Source organism: Bos taurus, chromosome 13 (genome assembly GCF_002263795.3).
Source record: "Bos taurus isolate L1 Dominette 01449 registration number 42190680 breed Hereford chromosome 13, ARS-UCD2.0, whole genome shotgun sequence".
In the NCBI taxonomy this organism is placed as follows: Eukaryota; Metazoa; Chordata; class Mammalia; order Artiodactyla; family Bovidae; genus Bos; species Bos taurus.
In genome coordinates, this window is record NC_037340.1 from 59,904,398 (window position 1) to 59,925,561 (window position 21,164).

General features: G+C 41.2%; 1 protein-coding gene across 6 annotated transcripts in view; it reads right to left on the bottom strand.

The window, feature by feature from the left end:
* Positions 1-13,675, bottom strand: part of RAD21L1 (RAD21 cohesin complex component like 1) — a 49,106-nt gene extending 35,431 nt beyond the window's left edge. For 4 of the 6 annotated variants that reach the window (XR_009496970.1, XM_059893007.1, XM_059893005.1 and 1 more), the window contains exons 1-3: positions 8,512-13,675; positions 1,928-6,622; positions 620-749 (exon numbers count right to left, since the gene is read on the bottom strand). Coding sequence is in view for 5 of the 6 variants with exons in the window: in XM_059893007.1 (XP_059748990.1) it covers positions 620-749; positions 1,928-2,071 (274 nt within the window). In the remaining variant the exon portion in view is untranslated. The remainder of the gene's footprint in view (positions 1-619; positions 750-1,927; positions 6,623-8,511) is intronic. The other 2 variants (XM_059893004.1, XM_010811624.4) reach the window with 2 other exon arrangements.
* Positions 13,676-21,164: the final 7,489 nt, after the last annotated feature.

Consider the following 21,164-nt stretch of genomic DNA (forward strand, 5'->3'; position numbering starts at 1 on the left):
GAAAATTATGAAAGTGGTAAAATTAAAATTAAATTAAAAGTTGAAGATATTCTATGTATGACACATATAAATCTCGAGCACTTTGGGATGCCTCGAGATTTTCTATAATATTTCATAAACAGTGTGCTATTAAGAGTCTTCAGAATTCTGAAAACAATGACAATTATTGCTACCTAGGTTCTATCAATACATTATTTCTAATTTATCTCATAAAGGCAAAAACAGATATGGCAAACAAAGAAACCCATTAAAACTGAATATCAGAGTTTCTTATACAACTGTGGTAGCTTTAAATATATTTCTTATACAACTGTGGTAGCTTTAAATATATTTCTTATACAACTGTGGTAGCTTTAAATATATTTCTTATGTAAATATGCAAGAACATTTCAAGTTTTTGAAAGTATAACCTCTTGCCGGATTTTACACAGTAAAAGAGCAGGGAAAATAATATAATTTGTTCTTAACCATGGAAACTAAGTTTCAGTCAAAAGGAAGTTTTCCATTCATTATACCCACCCTGGAATTATAGAGTATCAACAATTAAAAGAGCCCACCCAAACTAAAAATGCAAAAGGGAAAAAAAAACAAGTGAGACAAATCAATATCACACTTGTACCTGGGCGAAATGTCATCTTCATTTTAAGCAAGGCTTCACTGCAATCTGCCAAAAGATATTTTGCCTTCCTATTATAGATTCGAACAACTCCCAAAAGAAGGTGTCCTGAAGTTCGCAGTGCAATTTTCACCTTTCAATAATTTTAAAAGTATTAGAATATTAAAAATTAGATTTATAAACTCTGTTCTCTGAAAATTATAAAATCATAAGAATTTCTTCTCTTTAAAAAGCAGATATTTTGTATTCTTATTTAAAGTAAATCATTTAACTTTTACCTTGTAAAATGATTAACTTTTTTATTCAGTGAAGATAATCTAATGTGGCATTTAAATGAAATATGCTATTGTTGATTTTATGAAAACAACATAAACTTTGGAGTCAGGCAGACTTGGGTTCAAGCCTTGGCTCAGTTGCTGAGGCTGTCATTTAACCTTCCTGAATTTCAATTTACTAATAATGACTACAATTTATTATACACTTGTTTTGTGCCAGGAATTATCCTAAGAGCTTTTCATATATCAATTTAATTTTGACAACAACCTCTATTTACAGAAGAAAAAACTGAGACTCTGACGTGATAAACAGCATGCCTAAGTAACAAAACTATTAAGCGATGGTGCAGAAATTAAATTTGACCAACTCAGAAGTTCATGCTCTTAAATACCACATTCACTGAGGTTAACCAAACTAAAAAAAATTAAAGTCTAGCCTAGTGCCTGGCACATGGTAAGTTTTCAATATATAATTGAATATATATTATATATTGAATATTATATATTGAATATATAATCCATAATTCATCCTCTTAAGAAGAAAAATACCTAACCTATACAAATATTAAAATAATATTTTAATGCAAATTCTAGTAACTTGTAACTATTTTATAATGGATATAGTGCTTTGTTTAATGAAGTTTTCACATATATTTTTATTTATACTCAATCCTCCTTTCCTTCTACTCTCCCTATTTATTTATTCATTATTTTTCTAAGAAATATTCACTCGGTACCTACTATGTATATAATATTTTGTTAGCGAATAAGAAGCAATCACAAAATAGTTATAAAGCATGGCCTTTATCCTTCAGGATCCAATCTATTTATGATAAACATATTAAAAAGTTAATTACCAACAGAAACCAATATATGTTTATTTTCAGATGATAAATGCTTAGGAATTAAAAAAAAAGAAGACCATTTGAGTAGTAAAACTTCCTAGGAAATACATTGCATGGTATAATGTCTTTTAATTCCTTTCCTCTCCTTAAGTCAAAGTAAATACATCCTATAATTTTAATCAATAACATACCTTAGGAGAAAGAATTTTTTCAATGGTTATCTCTAGATTACATTCAAATACATGGGCCTTTGTGAGTTTCTTCTCCCAGTGAGCTGCAAGCCAGATTTTGGCCAATGGCCCTCGCTTACTCATAAGCACATGTGTGTAGAACATGTTGCCTGTATTCCTTAGTAATATTTAATGAACTAGAGAGAATATGAAAAGATATTTAAATTTGAATATAAAACACTTTTAGTGCTATTTTACAGTAAGCAAAACCATTTCTCATTAATTCTATAACATTAACTTCTAATAGATTACTCAATTAAAATTACTTTCTTATAAAAATAAACTGCTTTAAAATACAAAACTATAAACTAATGACAGAACTCTATTAATAAACTGTGTACAGCACCTGGTTTAAATGTATTCTGATCACTGAGCACTTCTTACATTTTACATATACTATATAAAGGTTTTGAATTCTAAGAGCTTGGCAGGCTACAGTCCATAGGGTTGCAAAGAGTCGGACAAGCAACTTAGCATACACACATGGTCAAATAAATAGAGAAGGAAGACTAGGGGGGAATAAAAAATAGGAAATGGAAATAGGGGGAAAGCAACAGAATAACACAGGTGGAAAAAACTAAGAAAAGCAAACACACACACACACACAGAAGTCACTCAGTCGTGTCCGACTCTTTTCGACCCCATGGATTATAGCCCACCAGGCTCCTCGGTCCATGGGATTTTCCAGGCATGAATACTGGGGCGGGTTGCTGTTTCCTTCTCCAAAAGCAAACACAGGTAACCACTTTTCTAAAACTTGAGTTTGCGAAGTGTCAGATCATTGATTTATATCCAGGTATTGAATTCCTTTGTTTTCTTTAAGATACTATGGTTTACTCAATGATGTATTAATTTATGAAGTTAAAATAATGGAAATCCAAAGGACCATAAAGTAGAAAAATTAAGAAAACAAGAGACTATAGAAAAAGAATCAGAAGAGAACAAAAAAGAATCGGATTTAAATGTTTTGAAATAAGAATGGTAAAAGAAAACCTTCACTTAAAGGTAAAAAATGTATGCTGCTGCTGCTAAGTTGCTTCAGTCGTGTCCGACTCTGTGTGACCCCATAGACGGCAGCCCACCAGGCTCCCCCGTCCCTGGGATTCTCCAGGCAAGAACACTGGAGTGGGTTGCCATTTCCTTCTCCAATGCATGAAAGTGAAAAGTGAAAGTGAAGTCGCTCAGTCCTGTCCGCCCCTCAGCGACCCCATGGACTGCAGCCTTCCAGGCTCCTCCATCCATGGGATTTTCCAGGCAAGAGTACTGGAGTGGGGTGCCATTGCCTCGTACATTTCTACAAACTGTACTATTCTCAGTAACATCATAAGGCTCCATTATTAGCAAAGGAATGTCAGGACACCTTGACTGACTTACAAAGAATCAAGTTATTGCTTACGTATAAATAATCTTAACCTACCACTAGAAAAGCACCCTTTTGCTTCTTACTTAAAGTTCCAATAAAAGGGAAAACTGAACCAAAATAAATACAAAAACAAAATCAGCCACAGAATTAAAAACTTAGGTGATCAATGCCACTTCCACCGCAAGAAATCACTGGACCCAAAACAAATGTGATTATGCAATCTACCAAACCACATTTCTCAATGGGTGGGCTAAAGATTTTAATGTGTATGGCCTTTGTCTGCCTTGGCTCCACTGTCTTCCTTTTTAATCTGTGTGTTTGGTATCTTGGAATAAATTCCAGTTTGTCCTTTTCAATTGCTCCCACGTGTATGATTATTAGTAAACTTAAAAAAAAACAAAAAACCTGTGATTAGTATTCCTGAGACATTGATTTTCTCGAGCCTCCAATCCCCCATCCCCCACAAAATCCACAGCTCCCCCCGCCCCGGCCCAAATCCCTCACAAAAGTCCCAATGTCCTGAGAGTTCGTTATTTGTAGGTTGAATTGAGTTCATGCAACCTATAGCTAGGGAAAGAAAAGTGTTAGTCACTCAGTCGTGTCCGACTGTTTACGACTCCATGGACTGTAGCCCGCCAGGCTCCTCTGCCCATGGAATGTTCCAGGCAAGAACACTGGCATGGGTTGCCATTTCCTTCTCCAGGGGATCTTCCTGACACAGGGATCGAACCCAGGTCTCCCGCATTGCAGGCGGATTCTTCACTGTCTCAGCGACCAGGGAAGCCGAACGTAAAGCTAAGGATAGTATTAATACGTGGTAGTAGAAGCCAGGGAGTGGGCTTAATTCGTGGGAAGGGGTCCCTGGTGAGGAGTGAGGGCGGTGGGCGAAGGGGAGCTTTAGGGCAGGATGAAGGGGCAGAAAGTGGACGCTCGGGGGTGGTGGGGGAAGAGCCATGAAGGGTACTCCTTCCGGGGAGCGAGAAGGAGGGAGGGGAGAGGAATGGAAGGCGCTGGGGTTGGGTGGGGGTAGGGGTGTGAGGAGAAGACAACGAGCATCAAGGACACGGACGTCTAGGGCTTCCTCCACACACGATTCCTCAGAGTTGAAGGCCCGAGGCTCAGAGGGAGACATTGAGGCTGAGGGGTGACCGCAAGCGCCCGTTTCCTCTCCTCAGAGGGTCCCTCAGGGCTCGCGCCAGTGAGGAGCCTGGCAAGGCCACTTGTGGGGATGAAGGTGGCCGTGGCCCCCGTGACCCAGCGAGCCTCCAGTCCCCGGATCCCACCCAGCGCCCTACTTCCAGCGCCGGGTCTGAGGCGAGACAAGCCGAAACAGGGCCTGGAGGAGGAGTCGCCGGGTCTGCGAGGTCGATCCTAGACGCTCAGCTCCCAGATCTGGTAGGCTTCAGGGAGAGCCCGGCAGGGCGATGGGCGGGGCGAGGCAGCGGGTTGGGGCGGGGTAAGGGGCGGGGCCACTGAGTGACAGGGCCCCCAAACTGGGGCGGGGAGAGGGGAGGGGCATCTGGGAACGGGGCGGGGCAGTGGGCAGGAGCAGGCCTGGGGGCGGGGCGGCAGAAGTGGGCGGGGTTAATGCTCGGGCCAAAGGGAGTGCATGAGGCAAAGGACTGGGTAGGGGAGGGAACCCCGGACCGGGGCGGGGATGGAGCGGCAGGGCGTGCAGTTTTCCACCTGGGGCTTGCTCGTGGAGCTCACTGCTCAGGCACCTGGTCCCTACAGAATAATTGTGTTAGGTGGTAATGTCTAACCCCTCTGCCTGGCCTCTGAACGTCACTAGAATGGAGTTTTCCACTTATGAGCGAGGGGCTCCCTGGAGAAGTTATTTAATCTCTTTAATTTCAGTTTCTCTCACCTGTAAATTGGAAATGATAATGAAAGTACCTGTGCCATGGGATATTGTAAGAGATGAGTGAGATGAAGCATGTAAAGAGCCTGCTGCTGCTAAGTCACGTCAGTCGTGTCCCACTCTTTGTGACCCCGTAGACGGCACCCAACAGGCTCCTCTGTCCCTGGGATTCTCTAGGCAAGAATACTAGAGTGGGCTGCCATTTCCTTCTCCAATGCACGAAAGAGAAAAGTGAAAGTGAAGTCACTCAGTCATGTCCGACTCTTAGTGACCCCATGGACTGCAGCCTACCAGGCTCCTCCGTCCATGGGATTTTCCAGGCAAGAGCACTGGAGTGGGGTGCCATTGCCTTCTCTGTGTAAAGAGCCTAACAATCATAAATGCTCAGTAAATATTCAGTTCAGTTCAGTCGCTCAGTCGTGTCCTACTCTTTGCGACCCCATGGACTGCAGCAAGCCAGGCCTCCCTGTCCATCACCAACTCCTGGAGTTTACCGAAACTCCTGCCCATTGAGTCGATGATGCCATCCAACTATCTCATCCTCTGTCCTCCCCTTCTCCTCCCGCCTTCAATCTTTCCCAGCATCAGGGTCTTTTCCAACAAGTCAGTTCTTTGCATCAGATGGCCAAAGTATTGGAGTTTAAGCTTCAGCATCAGTCCTTCCAATGAACATTCAAGACTGATTTCTTTTAGGATGGACTGGTTGGATCTCCTTGCAGTCCGAGGGATTCTCAAGAGTCTACTCCAATATCACAGTTCAAAAGAATCAATTCTTCAGCGCTCAGCTTTCTTTATAGTCTGTTGAGTCCGGCTCCACAAGCAGGGTTTCCGAAAGTGTGATGTGGGCGGGAGAATGAGAAACAAGACACAAGAGTTCAGTGAAAGGCGAGGATCAGGGGACCAACACCGCTCCCAGGTGAAGGTGCCGAAACTGAATCCATGCCAGCTTTGCTATACTCTCAGCCGTGAAGGAAGGAACGTGCAGGGGCTTAAGCAATAACTCATGTGGCCTTCAGGGCAAAGAACAAAGTGATCATTAACCTTTTGGTAAACAAGAAACAGTAATCAGTAACAAATCAGTAACTAAGACTAATATTCTTATCTATAGATTTCCTCCAGATACGAAAAACATATGACTCTGAGAGGCCAGTTGGGAAACAGTCTGGGGTTGGTTTCCCGTCCCCAGGATCATATCTTGTTTTCAAGATTATGAACTGTTCCCTCTGGACTTGTTCCAAGAGTCCCATGCCTTAAAGCATCCAGTTTATCAATAATTATAAATTCCTTCTGTGGCCCTCACCGGGGTCTGCTTTTCTTCTATTCTTCCTGTCTCCTACATCTCCCCCTTTTTGATTTTCCACATGATGAGAAATGGTGAGAAATGCTAGTTGCTGTTGTTGGCTTAGTTGTCTCTTGATTGTTCTTCTCCAGTCTGCAGAAACACAAACACATAATTAATAGCATTCCCATAACCAGAGCAATTCCATATCCAAATGTTTTGATCTGTTTTAAGGGATTAAGAGAAGAAACATTGTCAGCAACTTATCAAGAAAATCTGATCCAGTAATTACATCGAGATGTTTAGTAAAAGCTTTTAATATATCTTGTTGTAAGTCTTGAATATCTACAGAAATATTACCTTGGTTCAATAGATGTTGTTTAACTTTATCCCAATTGAATTGTGTCTTATTATATTTGTAAGCTGTTACACAAAAGGAAGTATAGTTCCAATCACATTTTAGTCTCATCTGTTTTTGTAAACTGACAGGTTGATCTCCTAATAAAATAACAGATTGTTGAAGGTTGGCCACTTGGAGGCCAACTCTCCATCAGTTTTTTGTTGAGTGGTCCAAAGTACGTCGGCATCCTAAGCCATTCTTGTATAAAATGAACTGTTTGTATAGACTGGTGAAGAGCCACTCCGGCTATGGCTACCGTAGTGGTAATAGCTATCTATAGTGCCTACTGCTGCTGCTGCTGCTAAGTTGCTTCAGTCGTGTCCGACTCTGTGCGACCCCATGGACTGCAGCCAACCAGGCTTCTCCGTCCATGGGATTCTCCAGGAAAGGACACTGGAGTGGGTTGCCATTTCCTTCTCTAATGCATGAAAGTGGAAAGTGAAAGTGAAGTCGCTCAGTCATGTCCAACTCTTAGCGACCCCATGGACTGCAGCCTTCCAGGCTCCTCCGTCCATGGGATTTTCTAGGCAACAGTACTGGAGTGGGGTGCCATTGCCTTCTCCTGTATAGTGCCTAAGATGGCAGCAATTAGCAATCCCAGAAAACATTTAATATGTTTAAGATTTTACAATATTCCTTCAATAGCATATAATGTAGGGCTTTCTTGCCAAGGTCATTGTAAATCAACTTGAACCCATATGCCAGTTCTGGTTTTAAGAATATAAATACTTTGCCAACTTTCATTAAAAGGAATGGTGTTACTTATACATGTATAAAATGAACAATTAAGACATGTTATTAATCCCAAATTGGGATCATATTTTGCTGGTCCAGTCATAAAAACAAAAGGAATTCTTACACAAGTTTGAATAGTGTGGGTAGAGTTTTTTGTAAAGTTAAAGGTAGCTTTTGGGTAATTTAAAATATATTCAGTATATCCTCCATTCCAAGCGATTAGTTTTTTTCTAAGCCATGGGTATGTTCCATATTTCATTATGAATAGGGTAATGATCTAAACGAGGCATGGAGGGGCAAATCCTGCCCCATGCCATATGAGGGATTGACTACCATAAGTAATAAGGGCCTTATTTTTATATACCCATGGGGAAGACACTTTAGATTCTTTAAGTTTAGGGGTTCCTCGGGGTCCCCAATTGATAATGGAGCTTTCTGTAACATTTAATAATAAGTGACCTTCTGATCCCTTACATAATTTCCATTGTATCCAATTTTCAATACCATGGCTAATTTCAGCAATACAGTCATGAAGGTCAGGTGGATTCATCATGCTGGAAGTTTCCTCCTTTTCTAAAAAAGTAAGAGCAGTTAAGAGAAAGAAGGAAGTCTTACTATCATTTGATTCTTTGATGACTGACAGCCATTTTTGATATCCTGTTTTAAGACAAATACTTCCAAAACCAATACAAATAGCAGTGGCATCGGAGCCAACAGTATAATTTACCAACTGACAACCTTCTTCTTCCTTTTTAGTAGGAAGATTTTGATCATATGGTCCGGGGAGCCAGGCAGAATCATTTACGAATAAAGGGACTGGTGAATCTTCCAGAGTCACAGGTCTCAGCGGGGGAGGATTAGGTATGTAAGTCCAATAGTGATGACTATCTATAGCTTGTGTACTTACCACCATGGTCAGCAAAGTGACCATAGCCAAGAACAGGTTGTCTGGTGTTTCTGGCAGTCTTCTTCTATGTACCATCTTCTCTGCCTCTAGAGATAGTTTCTCTATCTGTCCCCAAGTTGGCAAAGGTGCTTCTTGGGTTATTTTTGATAGAGATAGTCCAGGATTAAGGATCAGCAGTGACATGGCTCCAAGCCGGGGGGTCAAACAGTGGGTCTATATCAAAGTAGGTCCTCTTCTTTCCAGGGCCGGATTTTTCATTTTGGGATCCACCGATGTTCAACTTCTTCTGTTAAAATAAGAGCATAACCTCATCCTTGTTTAAGTAAAATCCCCTTTTCCAACTCTTATTGTCTTTCCGTAAGACTTGTTGAGTTTGTTGTAAGGTTACTTTTTTAGAAAGCAAATCATTAGCAGTTTGATTATTTGTCCAATTTTTTATGTTTAGGGAGTCCCATGTGAGCAAAGCTTGTTTGAAGTGAGAGACCCACTGATTTGCAGTTTGTCCTGTATGATGTGATGTACATATTCCAAAATAAGTGTCAATAGACCCATGGACTACTCCAGCATTGCCAAATGTGTTACATCAGTTTGCCAAATATCATTGGGAAATAATCCCTGTGGGTTAACACCTTCAGGCAATGTCGGAGTAGAATTAACTTGTTGACAGGAAGGACAATGAGATACAATATCTTTAGCTTGTTGACAAGTCAACTGAAATTTATGTTATAGTCCTTTAAATTTTAAGTGTGTTAGTTCGTGAAATTGTGATGAGAAATAAATGAAATGAGTTTAGTGTCAGTAGTATTGTTTCCTTCTGCTAAAGCTCCTGGAAGTTGTGAATGTGATCGAATATGAGTAATATAAAAAGGATTGTTTCTATAAAAAATAGCATTTGGTAATTGATTAAACAGTTGAATAATAGGCAGATTAGAGTTAGGTATTGTTACAGTCTCGATTACAGAAGTAACCTTGACAGCATATTGTGAATCAGAAACAATGTTAACAGGTTCTTTAATATCCAATAATACAGTGTAAATAGCTTCTAACTCAGCCTGTTGTATAGAAGGATATTTGGATTGCCAAATCTTCAGTAGGACCAAAATAACCTGTTTTGAGGTCCTTATCTGCATCAGTAAAATAGGTGACAGCATTGTGAATAGGCTCTATTTTTCTTATTTTAGGGAGAATGTATTTTAAGAAAATTGATTAACTTAGAAGAAGGGTAGTGGCAATCAATGTCACCAATAAAATCAGAAAGAGCAATTTGCCATTCAATATTTTGAATATATAAATGTTCAATTTGTGTTTTAGAAAATGGTACTATTATAGTCTTTGGATCGTAACCCGACAATTGTTGATTACAAGTTCTCATGTTAAATATTAACTTGTTAACCACATCAACATAAGTAGTCAATAAACTTAGTTTGTTTATGATGCAAAAAGACCCATTCAATTATAGCTTCTGTTTGCCAGATTATTCCTGTCAGAGAATATGGAGTGGGCATAATTAAGGCTGTTATAGGCTGATTTAATTCTACCCTAGTCAAATGTTGACTTTGAATTGCCTGATTAATTTGTTGTATTTCTATTTTGGCTTCATGGGTTAGAGACCGAGGACTTTTTAATTCATTGTCTCCTCGTAATATATTAAATAGATTTTTAAAGGCATAATTAGGAATACGTAAGGTTGGACGAAGGCAGTTAATATCACTTAATAATTTTTGAAAATTATTTAAAGGTTTTAATTGATCAATTTGAATCTGTGTTTTTTTGTGGAGATAGTGTTTCTATTTAATATATAACCCAAATAATGATAAGGAGCTTCAATTTGAACTTTATCTGCTGTAATAATTAATCCATACAATTCTAAAATCTTTTGGGTTTCTAAGAATATTTGTTGAAGAATTTTCTTATCAAAGTATGCTAATAAAATATCATCCATATAATGAATAATATAGGCTTGTGGATATTTTTCTCTAATTAAACATAAAGGCTCATTTATAAGGTGTTGACACAAGGTGGCGCTGTTCATCATTCCTTGTGGCAAAACAGTCCAGTGATATCGCTGACTAGGGCCTTTATTATTAATATTGGGAATAGTAAAAGCAAAATTTTGGAGCATCATTATGATTTAATGGGATAGTGAAAAAACAATCTTTTAGATCAGTGATAATAATTTTCCATCACTTTGGAATCATAGCGGGAGAAGGAAGTCCAGGTTGTAATACTCTCATGGGTTCCATAACAGCATTGATTTTTTCTTAAATCTGTAAGCATTCTCCATTTACCTGATTTCTTTTTAATCAGAGACCGGTGAATTCCAAGGGCTAGTAGTTTCTACTATATGTCCTAATTTTAATTGTTCTTCTACTAGCGTTTGTAAGGCTTCGATTTTTTCTTTTGATAAAGGCCACAGTTCCACTCATATAGGTTTATCTGAAAGCCATTTTATTTTTAATTCAGTCTTTGGAACAGTGGCCCCTAGGCTAAATTTTGAGGAGTACTAGGGTGAAGTCCCATATTAGTCATAATTTGTTTTGTCTGAGACATTATGGGAGGTATTGTAACATAAGCTCCCCATTGCATAAGTAAATCACGGCCCATAAGTTAATAGGAATATCAGTGACCAATGGTTGAAGCATAACAGTTTGTTGATCGGGCCCCTGGCAACACACAGGGCATGCACTCTGAGCTATATTGCTCATTGTTCCTATTCCAGTAATAATTGTAAGAACTTGTTGTAACTGCCAGGATTGAGGCCAGTGTTTAGAGGCAATGATAGAAACATCTGCCCCTGTGTCCACAAGTCCAGGGAATTGCCTTCCCATAATTTTTATTTCTAATTTTGGTCTTTCATCTGTAACAAAAATTTGCCAAAATACTTGTTTTCCTGTACTTCCAAATTCCTCTATTCTCTTTTTAGGAGAATTTAATTTTATATAAGGTAATAATAACAATTGAGCAATTTGATCTCCCTTAGATATTTGATAGGGAACATCGGGTTGTAGCATTGTAAGTATTTCTCCTTCAAAATCTTCATCTATTATTCCTATCTGAACTTCGACCCCCTTTAAAGTGAGATGGCTTCTTCTTCCTATTAAACCAACAGTATTTTTAGGGAGGGGTCCCCAGATGTCAGTTGGTATTTTATATATTCCCATACAGGGCATTACTACTAAATTTTCTAAGGCTGGTATGTCTAATGCTGTGCTCCCTGATGTTGCGGGGAGTAAGTCATGAACTGATTGTTTTCTTGAGGTTGAGCTGGGTAGGCAAAGGGAACTGCGTTCCAAGTGCCTGCATTGTTTTTCGGGCCCCGAGCCAGGCTCCAATTCCCGTTTCCTGACAAGGGAGTCCCGTCTTTATGAAATTTTGACCTACATTGATTTGCCCAGTGATTTCCCTTATGGCATTTTGGGCATAATCCTGGAGTCTTGATATCATTTTTTATCTTTTTAAAATTTCCTCCTTTACAGTCTTTTTTAATGTGTCCTAATTTTCCACATTGGTGACATCTCATATCCGTCTTTTTATTAGCCTTAGACAATGCTTGAGCCAGGAGTTGCATTTTATATGGTTCTGACCCAATATCCTGGCAAACTTTAAGATATTCTTCTAGAGGGGCACCCTGTGCTTTGAGAGGCTGAATCGCCTTTTTGCATTCTGAGTTAGCATTGTCATAAGCAAGAACTTGCATCAGCAAATCTCTCAAACCAGGCCGTGAGACTGTTTTGTTCAAATTTTGATGTAGCCTGGTGATAAAATCTACAAAAGGTTCCCCATTTGATTGTTTAATTTGGGTAAACGAAACCGAGGCTTGTCGGGGTGGATTTTTTCTCTCCCAGGCTTTTAAACATATCATTCTCACTTGAGTAAGTAATTGATCATTAAATTATAACTGAGCTTGGATGCCAAAATTTCCTCTGCTACCCATTAATTGACCAAGCGTTATATTAACTGGCCGGTTGGCAGTCGCATTTCTGTGACCTTGTTGATTTGCCTCATCTTGCCACCGGGTCCTAAATTGTAAAAATTCTGAGGTGTAAAAATTCTGAGGCAAGTTCTGGCTATCATTTCCCAATCACAAGGAATTAACCGGTCAACTTGTGAAAGTCCCTGAATTAGTCCCATAGTATAAGGAGAATTAGTTCCATATTGGGTACATGCCTGTTTTATCTCCCTTATAGTTTTAAATGGTATGGCTGTTGTAATCGTAATGCATTCCTCCTTGTGGGAATTGAGGATATGGTGGGATTTGAGTTACAGCCACGGGGAGAACTAAAGCGTCTTCATCCCCCTGCATAGGAACCCCTTTTTGTAAAGGCATCATTTTACTAGGCACGGTTATCTGTGGTTTAAAAGCAAATCCATCATCCCAAGGGGTTTCAGGATTGAAAGGGGGAGGCTCAACCAGAGGTGCAGTCGGACGAGCGAGCAAGATCTGTTCTTGACTTCTGTCATTCTTTTGGCTCTTATTTTTCGTTTTTGTTGATTGCTTCTCTTCCTCATCACCAATGTTATCATATAAATTCATTTCTTCCATTTGTTCTTGTAATTGTTCTGTAGAATCCCCTGAATCCGAGCCTTTGGATTGCAGTGGTCCCTAAAGCTGTGCTAATAAGATTCCCTACTGACCATACAAAGGAATCTTTTCCCCCGCGTGGGAAGGCACAGCGCAGGCAACGCGTAACTTCTTGCCATTCCTCATACCTCAAAGTCCCTCTGTCTGGAGCTAGCCAGTAGCAATATTTTTCAGTGGCATAAAACAATTCTTTAAAAGAAGATTGAGATATCTCAACCTCCGAACTTTTAAACAAAGTTTTTAACACTTGCATACAGTCACTATGCTTAGAAGGATTTTGCCCCATTGTTACCCTGATTGACAAATCCGCAGGCGTGTGCTTACCAAGGTTCGTCCTCGTCTGAGCTGGCCGGATTTCCCTGAGTTCGCCGCCGCCAGGAGCGTAGCCTTGAGGCTGGTTTCACTTTCAGGTCCCTGTTCAGTCCAGCTCGAAACAGGGTTTCCGAAAGCGGGATACAGCGGCGGAGAATCAGAAACAAGACACAAGAGTTCAGTGAAAGGCGAGGATCAGGGGACCAACACCGCTCCCAGGTGAAGGTGCCGAAACTGAATCCGTGCCGGCTTTGCTATACTCTCAGCCGCGAAGGAAGGAACGTGCAGGGGCTTAAGCAATAACTCATGTGGCCTTCAGGGCAAAGAACAAAGTGATCATTAACCTTTCGGTAAACAAGAAACAGTAATCAGTAACAAATCAGTAACTAAGACTAATATTCTTATCTATAGATTTCCTCCAGATACGGAAAAACATGTAACTCTGAGAGGCCAGTTGGGAAACAGTCTGGGGTTGGTTTTCTGCCCCCAGGATCATATCTTATTTTCAAGATTATGAACTGTTCCCTCTGGACTTGTTCCAAGAGTCCCACGCCTTAAAGCATCCAATTTATCAATAATTATAAATTCTGTGGCCCTCACCTGGGCCTGCTTTTCTTCTGTTCTTCCTGTCTCCTACAATAGTCCAACTCTCACATCCATACATGACTACTGGAAAAACCATAGCTTTGACTACACGGACCTTTGTTGGCAAAGTAATGTCTCTGCTTTTTAATATGCTGTCTAGGTTGGTTATAACTTTTCTTCCAAGGAGCAAGCATCTTTTAATTTCATGGCTGCAGTCACCATCTGCAGTGATTTTGGAGCCCAAAAAATAAAGTCTGCCACTGTTTCCCCTGTTTCCCCATCTATTTTCCATAAAGCGATGGGAGCAGATGCCATGATCTTCATTTTCTGAATGTTGAGTTTTAAGCCAACTTTTTCACTCTCCTCTTTCACTTTCATCAAGAGGTTCTTTAGTTCTTTGCTTTCTGCCATAAGGGTGGTGTCATCTGCATATCTGAGGTTATTGATATTTCTCCCGGCAATCTTGATTCCAGCTTATGCTTCTTCCAGTCCAGCATTTCTCATGAATATTAGGCATCATTATTATTGCTAAAGAGATCATCCACACTGACCTGTGCTTTAGGGACAGCAAACATTTTCCTACTTGGAATATTACAGCTTTCAATAACTAAAGCCAACTGCTACAAAGTAGAAAAATAAAAGAGCATAAGGATCCAAGGCTGGTTTCCTCCTTTGAATTTCCATAGGAAATACTGATAAATCTTGGAATAACAATAGCATTCAGTATATAGGTTATTTAAGGTCCCAGGTTCCTTGCTGATGGGTTGTCTCATTTACTCTTCAAACAACCTCAGTTCAGTTCAGTTGCTCAGTTGTGTCCAACTCTTTGTGACCCCATGGACTGCAGCGTGCCAGGCCTCCGTGTCCATCACCAACTCACGGAGTTTACTCAAAACTCCTGGCCATTGAGTTGGTGATGCCATCTCATCTTCTGTCATCCCCTTCTCCTCCCCCCTTCAATCTTCCCCAGCATCAGGGTCTTTTCAAATGAGTCAGTTCTTCACATCAGGTGGCCAAAGTATTGGAGTTTCAGCTTCAACATCAGTCCTTCCAATGAACATTCAGGACTGATTTCCTTTAGGATGGACTGGTTGGATCTCCTTGCAGTCCAAAGGACTCTCAAGAGTCTTCTCCAACACCACAGTTCAAAAACGTTAATTCTTCCGCTCTCAGCTTTCTTTCTAGTCCAACTCTGACATCCATACATGACTACTGGAAAAACCATAGCTTTGACTAAATGGACCTTTGCCGGCAAAGTAATGTCTCTGCTTTTTAACGTGCCATCTAGGTTGGTCATGATTTTCTTCCAAGGAGCAAGCGTCTTTTAATTTCATGGCTGCAGTCACCATCTGCAGTGATGTTGGAGCCCCCCAAAATAAAGTTTGTCACTATTTCTACTGTTTCCCCATCTATTTGCCATAAAGTGATGGGACCAGATGCCATGATCTTAGTTTTCTGAATGTTGAGTTTTAAGCCAAATTTTTCACTCTCCTCTTTCACTTTCATCAAGAGGTTCTTTAGTTCTTCTTTGCTTTCTGCCATAAGGGTAGTCATATGCATATCTGAGGTAATTGATATTTCTCCCGGAAATCTTGATTCCAGCTTGTGCTTTATCCAGTCCAGCATTTCTCATGATGTACTCTGCATATAAGTTAAATAAGCAGGGTGACAATATACAGCCTTGACATACTCCTTTCCTGATATGGAACCAGTCTGTTGTTCCATGTCCAGTTCTAACTGTTGCTTCTTGACCTGCATACAGATTTCTCAGGAGGCAGATCAGCTGGTCTGGTATTCCCATCTCTAAGAATTTTCCAGTTTGTTGGGATCCACACAGTCAAAGGCTTTGGTATGGTCAATAAAGCAGAAGTAGATGTTTTTCTGGAACTCTCTTGCTTTTTCGATGATCCAACGGAAGTTGGCAATTTGATCTCTGGTTCCTCTGCCTTTTCTAAATCCAGCTTGAACATCTGGAAGTTCAGGGTTCACATACTGTTGAAGCCTCACTTGGAGAATTTTGAGCATTACTTTGCTGGCGTGTGAAAGTGAAAGTCACTCAGTCGTGTCCGACTCTTTGTAACCCCATGGACTATATAGTCCATGGAATTCTCCAGGCTAGATAATTGGAGTAGGTAGCCTTTCCCTTCTCTAGAGGATCTTCTCAACTCAGGGATCGAACCCAGGTCTCCCACGTTGCAGGCAGATTCTCTACCACCTGAGCCCAAGGCAAATTAGCGTGTGAGGTGAGTGCAACTGTGCGGTAGTTTGAGCATTCTTTGGCATTGCCTTTCTTTGCGATTCGAATGAAAACTGACCCTTTCCATTCCTGTGGCCACTGTTAAGTTTTCCAAATTTGCTGGCATATTGAGTACAGCACTTTCATAGCACCATCTTTTAGGATTTGAAATAGCTCAACTGGAATTCCATCACCTCCACTAGCTTTGGTCGTAGCTATGCTTCCTAAGGCCTAGTTGACTTTGCATTCCAGGATGTCTGGCTCTAGGTGAGTGATCACACCATCATGATTATCTGGGTCAGGAAGACCTTTTTTGTGTAGTTCTTCTGTGTATTCTTGCCACCTCTTGTTAATATCTTCTGCTTCTGTTAGGTCCATACCATTTCTGTCCTTTATTGTGCTCATCTTTGCGTGAAAATTTCCCTTGGTATCTCTAATTTTCTTGTAGCAATCTCTAGTCTTTCCCATTCTATTGTTTTCCTCTATTTCTTTGCATTGATCACTGAGGAAGGCTTTCTTATCTCTCCTTGCTATTCTTTGGAACTCTGCATTCAGATGGGTATATCTTTCCTTTTCTCCTTTGCCTTTCCCTTCTCTCTTTTCATAGCTATTTGTAAGGCCTCCTCAGACAACCATTTTGCCTTTTTGCATTTCCTTTTCTTGGGGATGGTCTTGATCACTGCCTCCTGTATAATATCATGAACCTCCATCCATAGTTCTTCAGGCACTCTATCAGATATAATCCCTTAAATTTATTTGTCATTTCCACTGTATAATTGTAAGGGATTTTGATTTAGGTCATACCTGAATGGTCTAGTGGTTTTCCCTACTTTCTTCAATTTCAGTCTGAATTTGACAGTAAGGAGTTCATGATCTGAGCCACAGTCAGCTCCCGGTCTTGTTTTTGCTGACTGTGTAGAGCTTCTCCATCTTTGGTTGCAAAGAATATGATCAATCTGATTTCAGTATTGACCATCTAGTGACGTCCATGTGTAGAGTCTTCTCTTGTGTTGCTGGGAGAAGGTGTTTGCTATGACCAGTACATTCTCTTGGAAAAACTCTATTAGCCTTTACCCTGCTTCATTTTGTACTACAAGGCCAAATTTGCCTGTTACTCCAGGTATTTATTGACTTCCTACTTTTGCATTCCAGTCCCCTGTGATGAAAAGGACATTTTTTGGGGGTGTTAGTTCTAAAAGGTCTTGTAGATCTTCATAGAAGTGTTCAACTTCAGCTTCTTTGGCATTACTGGTCAGGGCATAGACTTGGATTACTGTGATATTGAATGGTTTGCCTTGAAAACGAACAGAGATCATTCTGTCGTTTTTGAGATTATATCCAAGTACTGTATTTCAGACTCTTTTGTTGACTATGAGGGCTACTCCATTTCTTCTAAGGGATTCTTACCCACAGTAGTAGATATAATGGTTATCTGAGTTAAATTCACCCATTCTAGTCCATTTTAGTTCACTGATTCCTAAAATATTGATGTTCACTCTGGTCATCTCCTGTTTGACCACTTCCAATTTACCTTGATTCATGGACCTAACATTCCATGTTCCTATGCAATATTGTTCTTTACAGCATCGGACTTTACTTCCATCACCAGTCACATCCACAACTGGGTCTTGTTTTTGCTTTGGCTGCATCTCTTCATTCTTCCTGAGTTATTTCTCCACTGTTCTCCAGTAGCATGTTGGGCACCTACTGACATGGGGAGTTCATCTTTCAGTGACTTATCTTTTTGCCTTTTCATACTGTTCATGGGGTTCTCAAGGCAAGAATACTGAAGTGGTTTGCCATTGCCTTCTCCAGTAGACCACGTTTTGTCAGAACTCTCCACCATGACCTGTCCTTTTTGGGTGGCCCTACATAGCTTGGCTCATAGTTTCATTGAATTAGATAAGGGTGGGGTCCATGTGATCAGATTGGTTAGTTTTCTGTGTTTGTGGTTTTCAGTCTGTCTGTCCTCTGATGGAGAAGGATAAGAGGCTTATGGAAGCTTCCTGATGGGAGAGACTGACTGAGGGGTAATCTGGGTCCTGTTCTGATGGGCAGGGCCATGTTCAGTAAATCTTTAATCCAATTTTCTCTTGAAGGGTGGAGCTGTGTTCCATCCCTGTTATTTGACTTGAGCTCAAACTATGGTGGAGGTAACGAAGATAATCAGTGACCTCCTTCTAAAGGTCCCATGCAAGCACTGCTACACTCAGTCCCCCCAACCCTGCAGCAGGCCACTGCTGAGCCACGCCTCTGCTGGAGACTCCTGGACACTCGTGGCAAGTCTGAGTCAGTCTCTTGTGGAGTCACTGCTCCTTTCTCCTGGGTCCTGGTGTGTACAAGGTTTTGTTTGTACCCTCCAAGAGTCTGTTTCCCCAGTCCTGTGTAAGTTCTGGCAGCTCTATGGTGGGATTAATGGTGACCTCCTCCAACAGGGCTTATGCCATACCCAGGTCTACTGCACCCAGAGCCCCTGCCCCTGCAGCAGGCCACTGCTGACCCATACCTCCTCAAGAGACACTCACAGTTCTGTCTCAATCTCTGTGGGGTCTCTGGGTCCTGGTGTGCACAAGGTGTTTGAGCCCTCTAAGCATCTCTGGCAGGTATGGAGTTTGATTCTAAATGTGATTTCACTCCTCCTACCATCTTGCTGGGGCTTCTCCTTTGCCCTTGGATGTGGGGTATCACAAGGTAGTTAATAATTCCCCTCCTATTGTGATGAGGAAGTAGCCCGGAGAGGAGAAGCCATGGGTACAGGGTCACATATTTGGGAATGATTTCACTCCCTTTTTCCCACCTCAGGGAACTGCGTCACAGTGACCACTCAGGCAGACCTCTGGGAGATGTCCTTGATGCTAACTTCTTAATATCAATCCATAATCAAGCCCATCTGGAGAAGGCAATGGCACCCCACTCCACTACTCTTGCCTGGAAAACCCCATGGATGGAGGAGCCTGGTAGGCTGCAGTCCATGGGGTCGCTAAGAGTCAGACATGACTGAGCAGCTTCACTTTCGATTTTCACTTCCACGCATTGGAGAAGGAAATGGCAACCCACTCCAGTGTTCTTGCCTGGAGAATCCCAGGGATGGGGAAACCTGGTGGGCTGCCATCTCTGGGGTCACACAGAGTCGGACACGACTGAAGCGACTTAGCAGCAGCAGCAGCAGCAGCAATCAAGCCCATCACTTTACCTTCAAATAGGACTTTATTCATTTCTCACTGTCTCTACCCTCTCTACCACTTCCCTACTAGAGAAGCTGTAACAGCTTCCTCAGCAATCTCCCTCATGCCACTTGCGTCCCTTGAGCCCATTGCCCACACTGCAACCAGAGCGGTCTCCCCTTATAAAGCTCTTTAAGTCTTCCTGTTGCTCTTAGAATAAAACCAAACACCTTCCTGACAACTACAGGGTCCTGCATAGCTTCCCCCTTACTTATTATTCTTTCATGTTCTATGAGTTGATTTATCCTGACCACAGTGAATCTTCAGTTTCAGGGTCCTTGCTTGCCTGGGCCCCTCCAAGGTCCTGGGAGAACATAGCAATATGTTCAGCAGGGTATATGTTTTTATAAACATTGCAGAAGTAAGGTATTTAACTATAATCCTTTAAGATCATTGTCTTTCAACTCTCCCTCTGTCATAATATATTGTTCAATGCAGTACTGGAAGGATACAGCTAAGACAGAGTTGAGTTAGGTGTACATTACTTTAGATTCAGATGTGTTATGGACTGAATGTTGTGTCCCCCGAAATTCATATGTTGAAATCCTAATCTCCAATGTGATAGTATTGAGAGATGGGGCACTTGGGAGATAATTAGGTCATGAGGGCTCCATGTTGATGGGTTAGTAATGTGGGATTAGTTCCCTTATAAAGGAAACCTTTCAACCTTTCTGCCACGTGAGGACACAATGAGAAGACAGCTGTCTATGGAATAGGAAACAGGATCTCACCAGACACTAAGTCTGCTGGCAACTCGATCCTGGACTTCCCAGCCTCCAGAACTGAGAGAAACAAATGTTTGTTGTTTAGCCACCCGGTCTGTGGTGGTTTGTTGTAGTGGCCCAAACAGACGAAGACAAGAACCGTTTATGTGGTTCGCAGTCCCTTTCATCTACAGGTGTGCCATTGCTGTCCATCCCAGGGCAGAATGGCTTCCAGGAATACTGCTAGTGTCCACTGTGCTGACTCACCCTGCACTGTGACAGGAAGGCGCAGGGCCACAGGTTATGGTAGTGCCCAGCATCAGGGGTGTGTACAAAATGGGTGGGGAAGAGATTTGAAACACACAGTACCAGAGCTAGTCTATAGAAAAGTCTGTTGATCATCAGATGTATTAAACTATATGCAGAGGATTTGGTTCCTAGCAAAGCCCGGTTAGGAAATGGCAACCCACTCCAGGAGTCACTTGCCTCCCTTGGGCCCATTTAAGATTTGTCTTTCAACTTTCCCTCTGTCATAATATACTGTGCCTGGGGAATTCCATGCACAGAGGAGCCCAGTGCAGGTCCCAAAGAGTCGGACATGACTGAGCAGACACCCACGCGTGCAAAGTCCGGGCAGTGTATCTGGCAGTGCAGCTTGTACAATTATAAATGTCCTGCATGTTTTTTCCTCCTTTCTAATAGAAATTGAATGAACTAAAAGATATCAAAGTCCTACGTTTGTAGGGATATGGAGAACTGTAAACAGCAAGCATAATATATCTATGAGGGAATTTGAGTGTTTTATGATCTCATAGTGTTGGGTTATGCCTCACTTAGCATTTCTGTCCTAGCAGTGTCTTACAAATAAGTGACCTGTAGATCATAACAAAAGTGGTAGAGTAGGCCTTCCACATCCACAGGTTCTGTACCGTGGATTCAATCAACCTCAGCGAAATATTTGAAAAAAAAATTCCAGAAATTTCCAAAAGCCAACAGCCATACAGTGACAA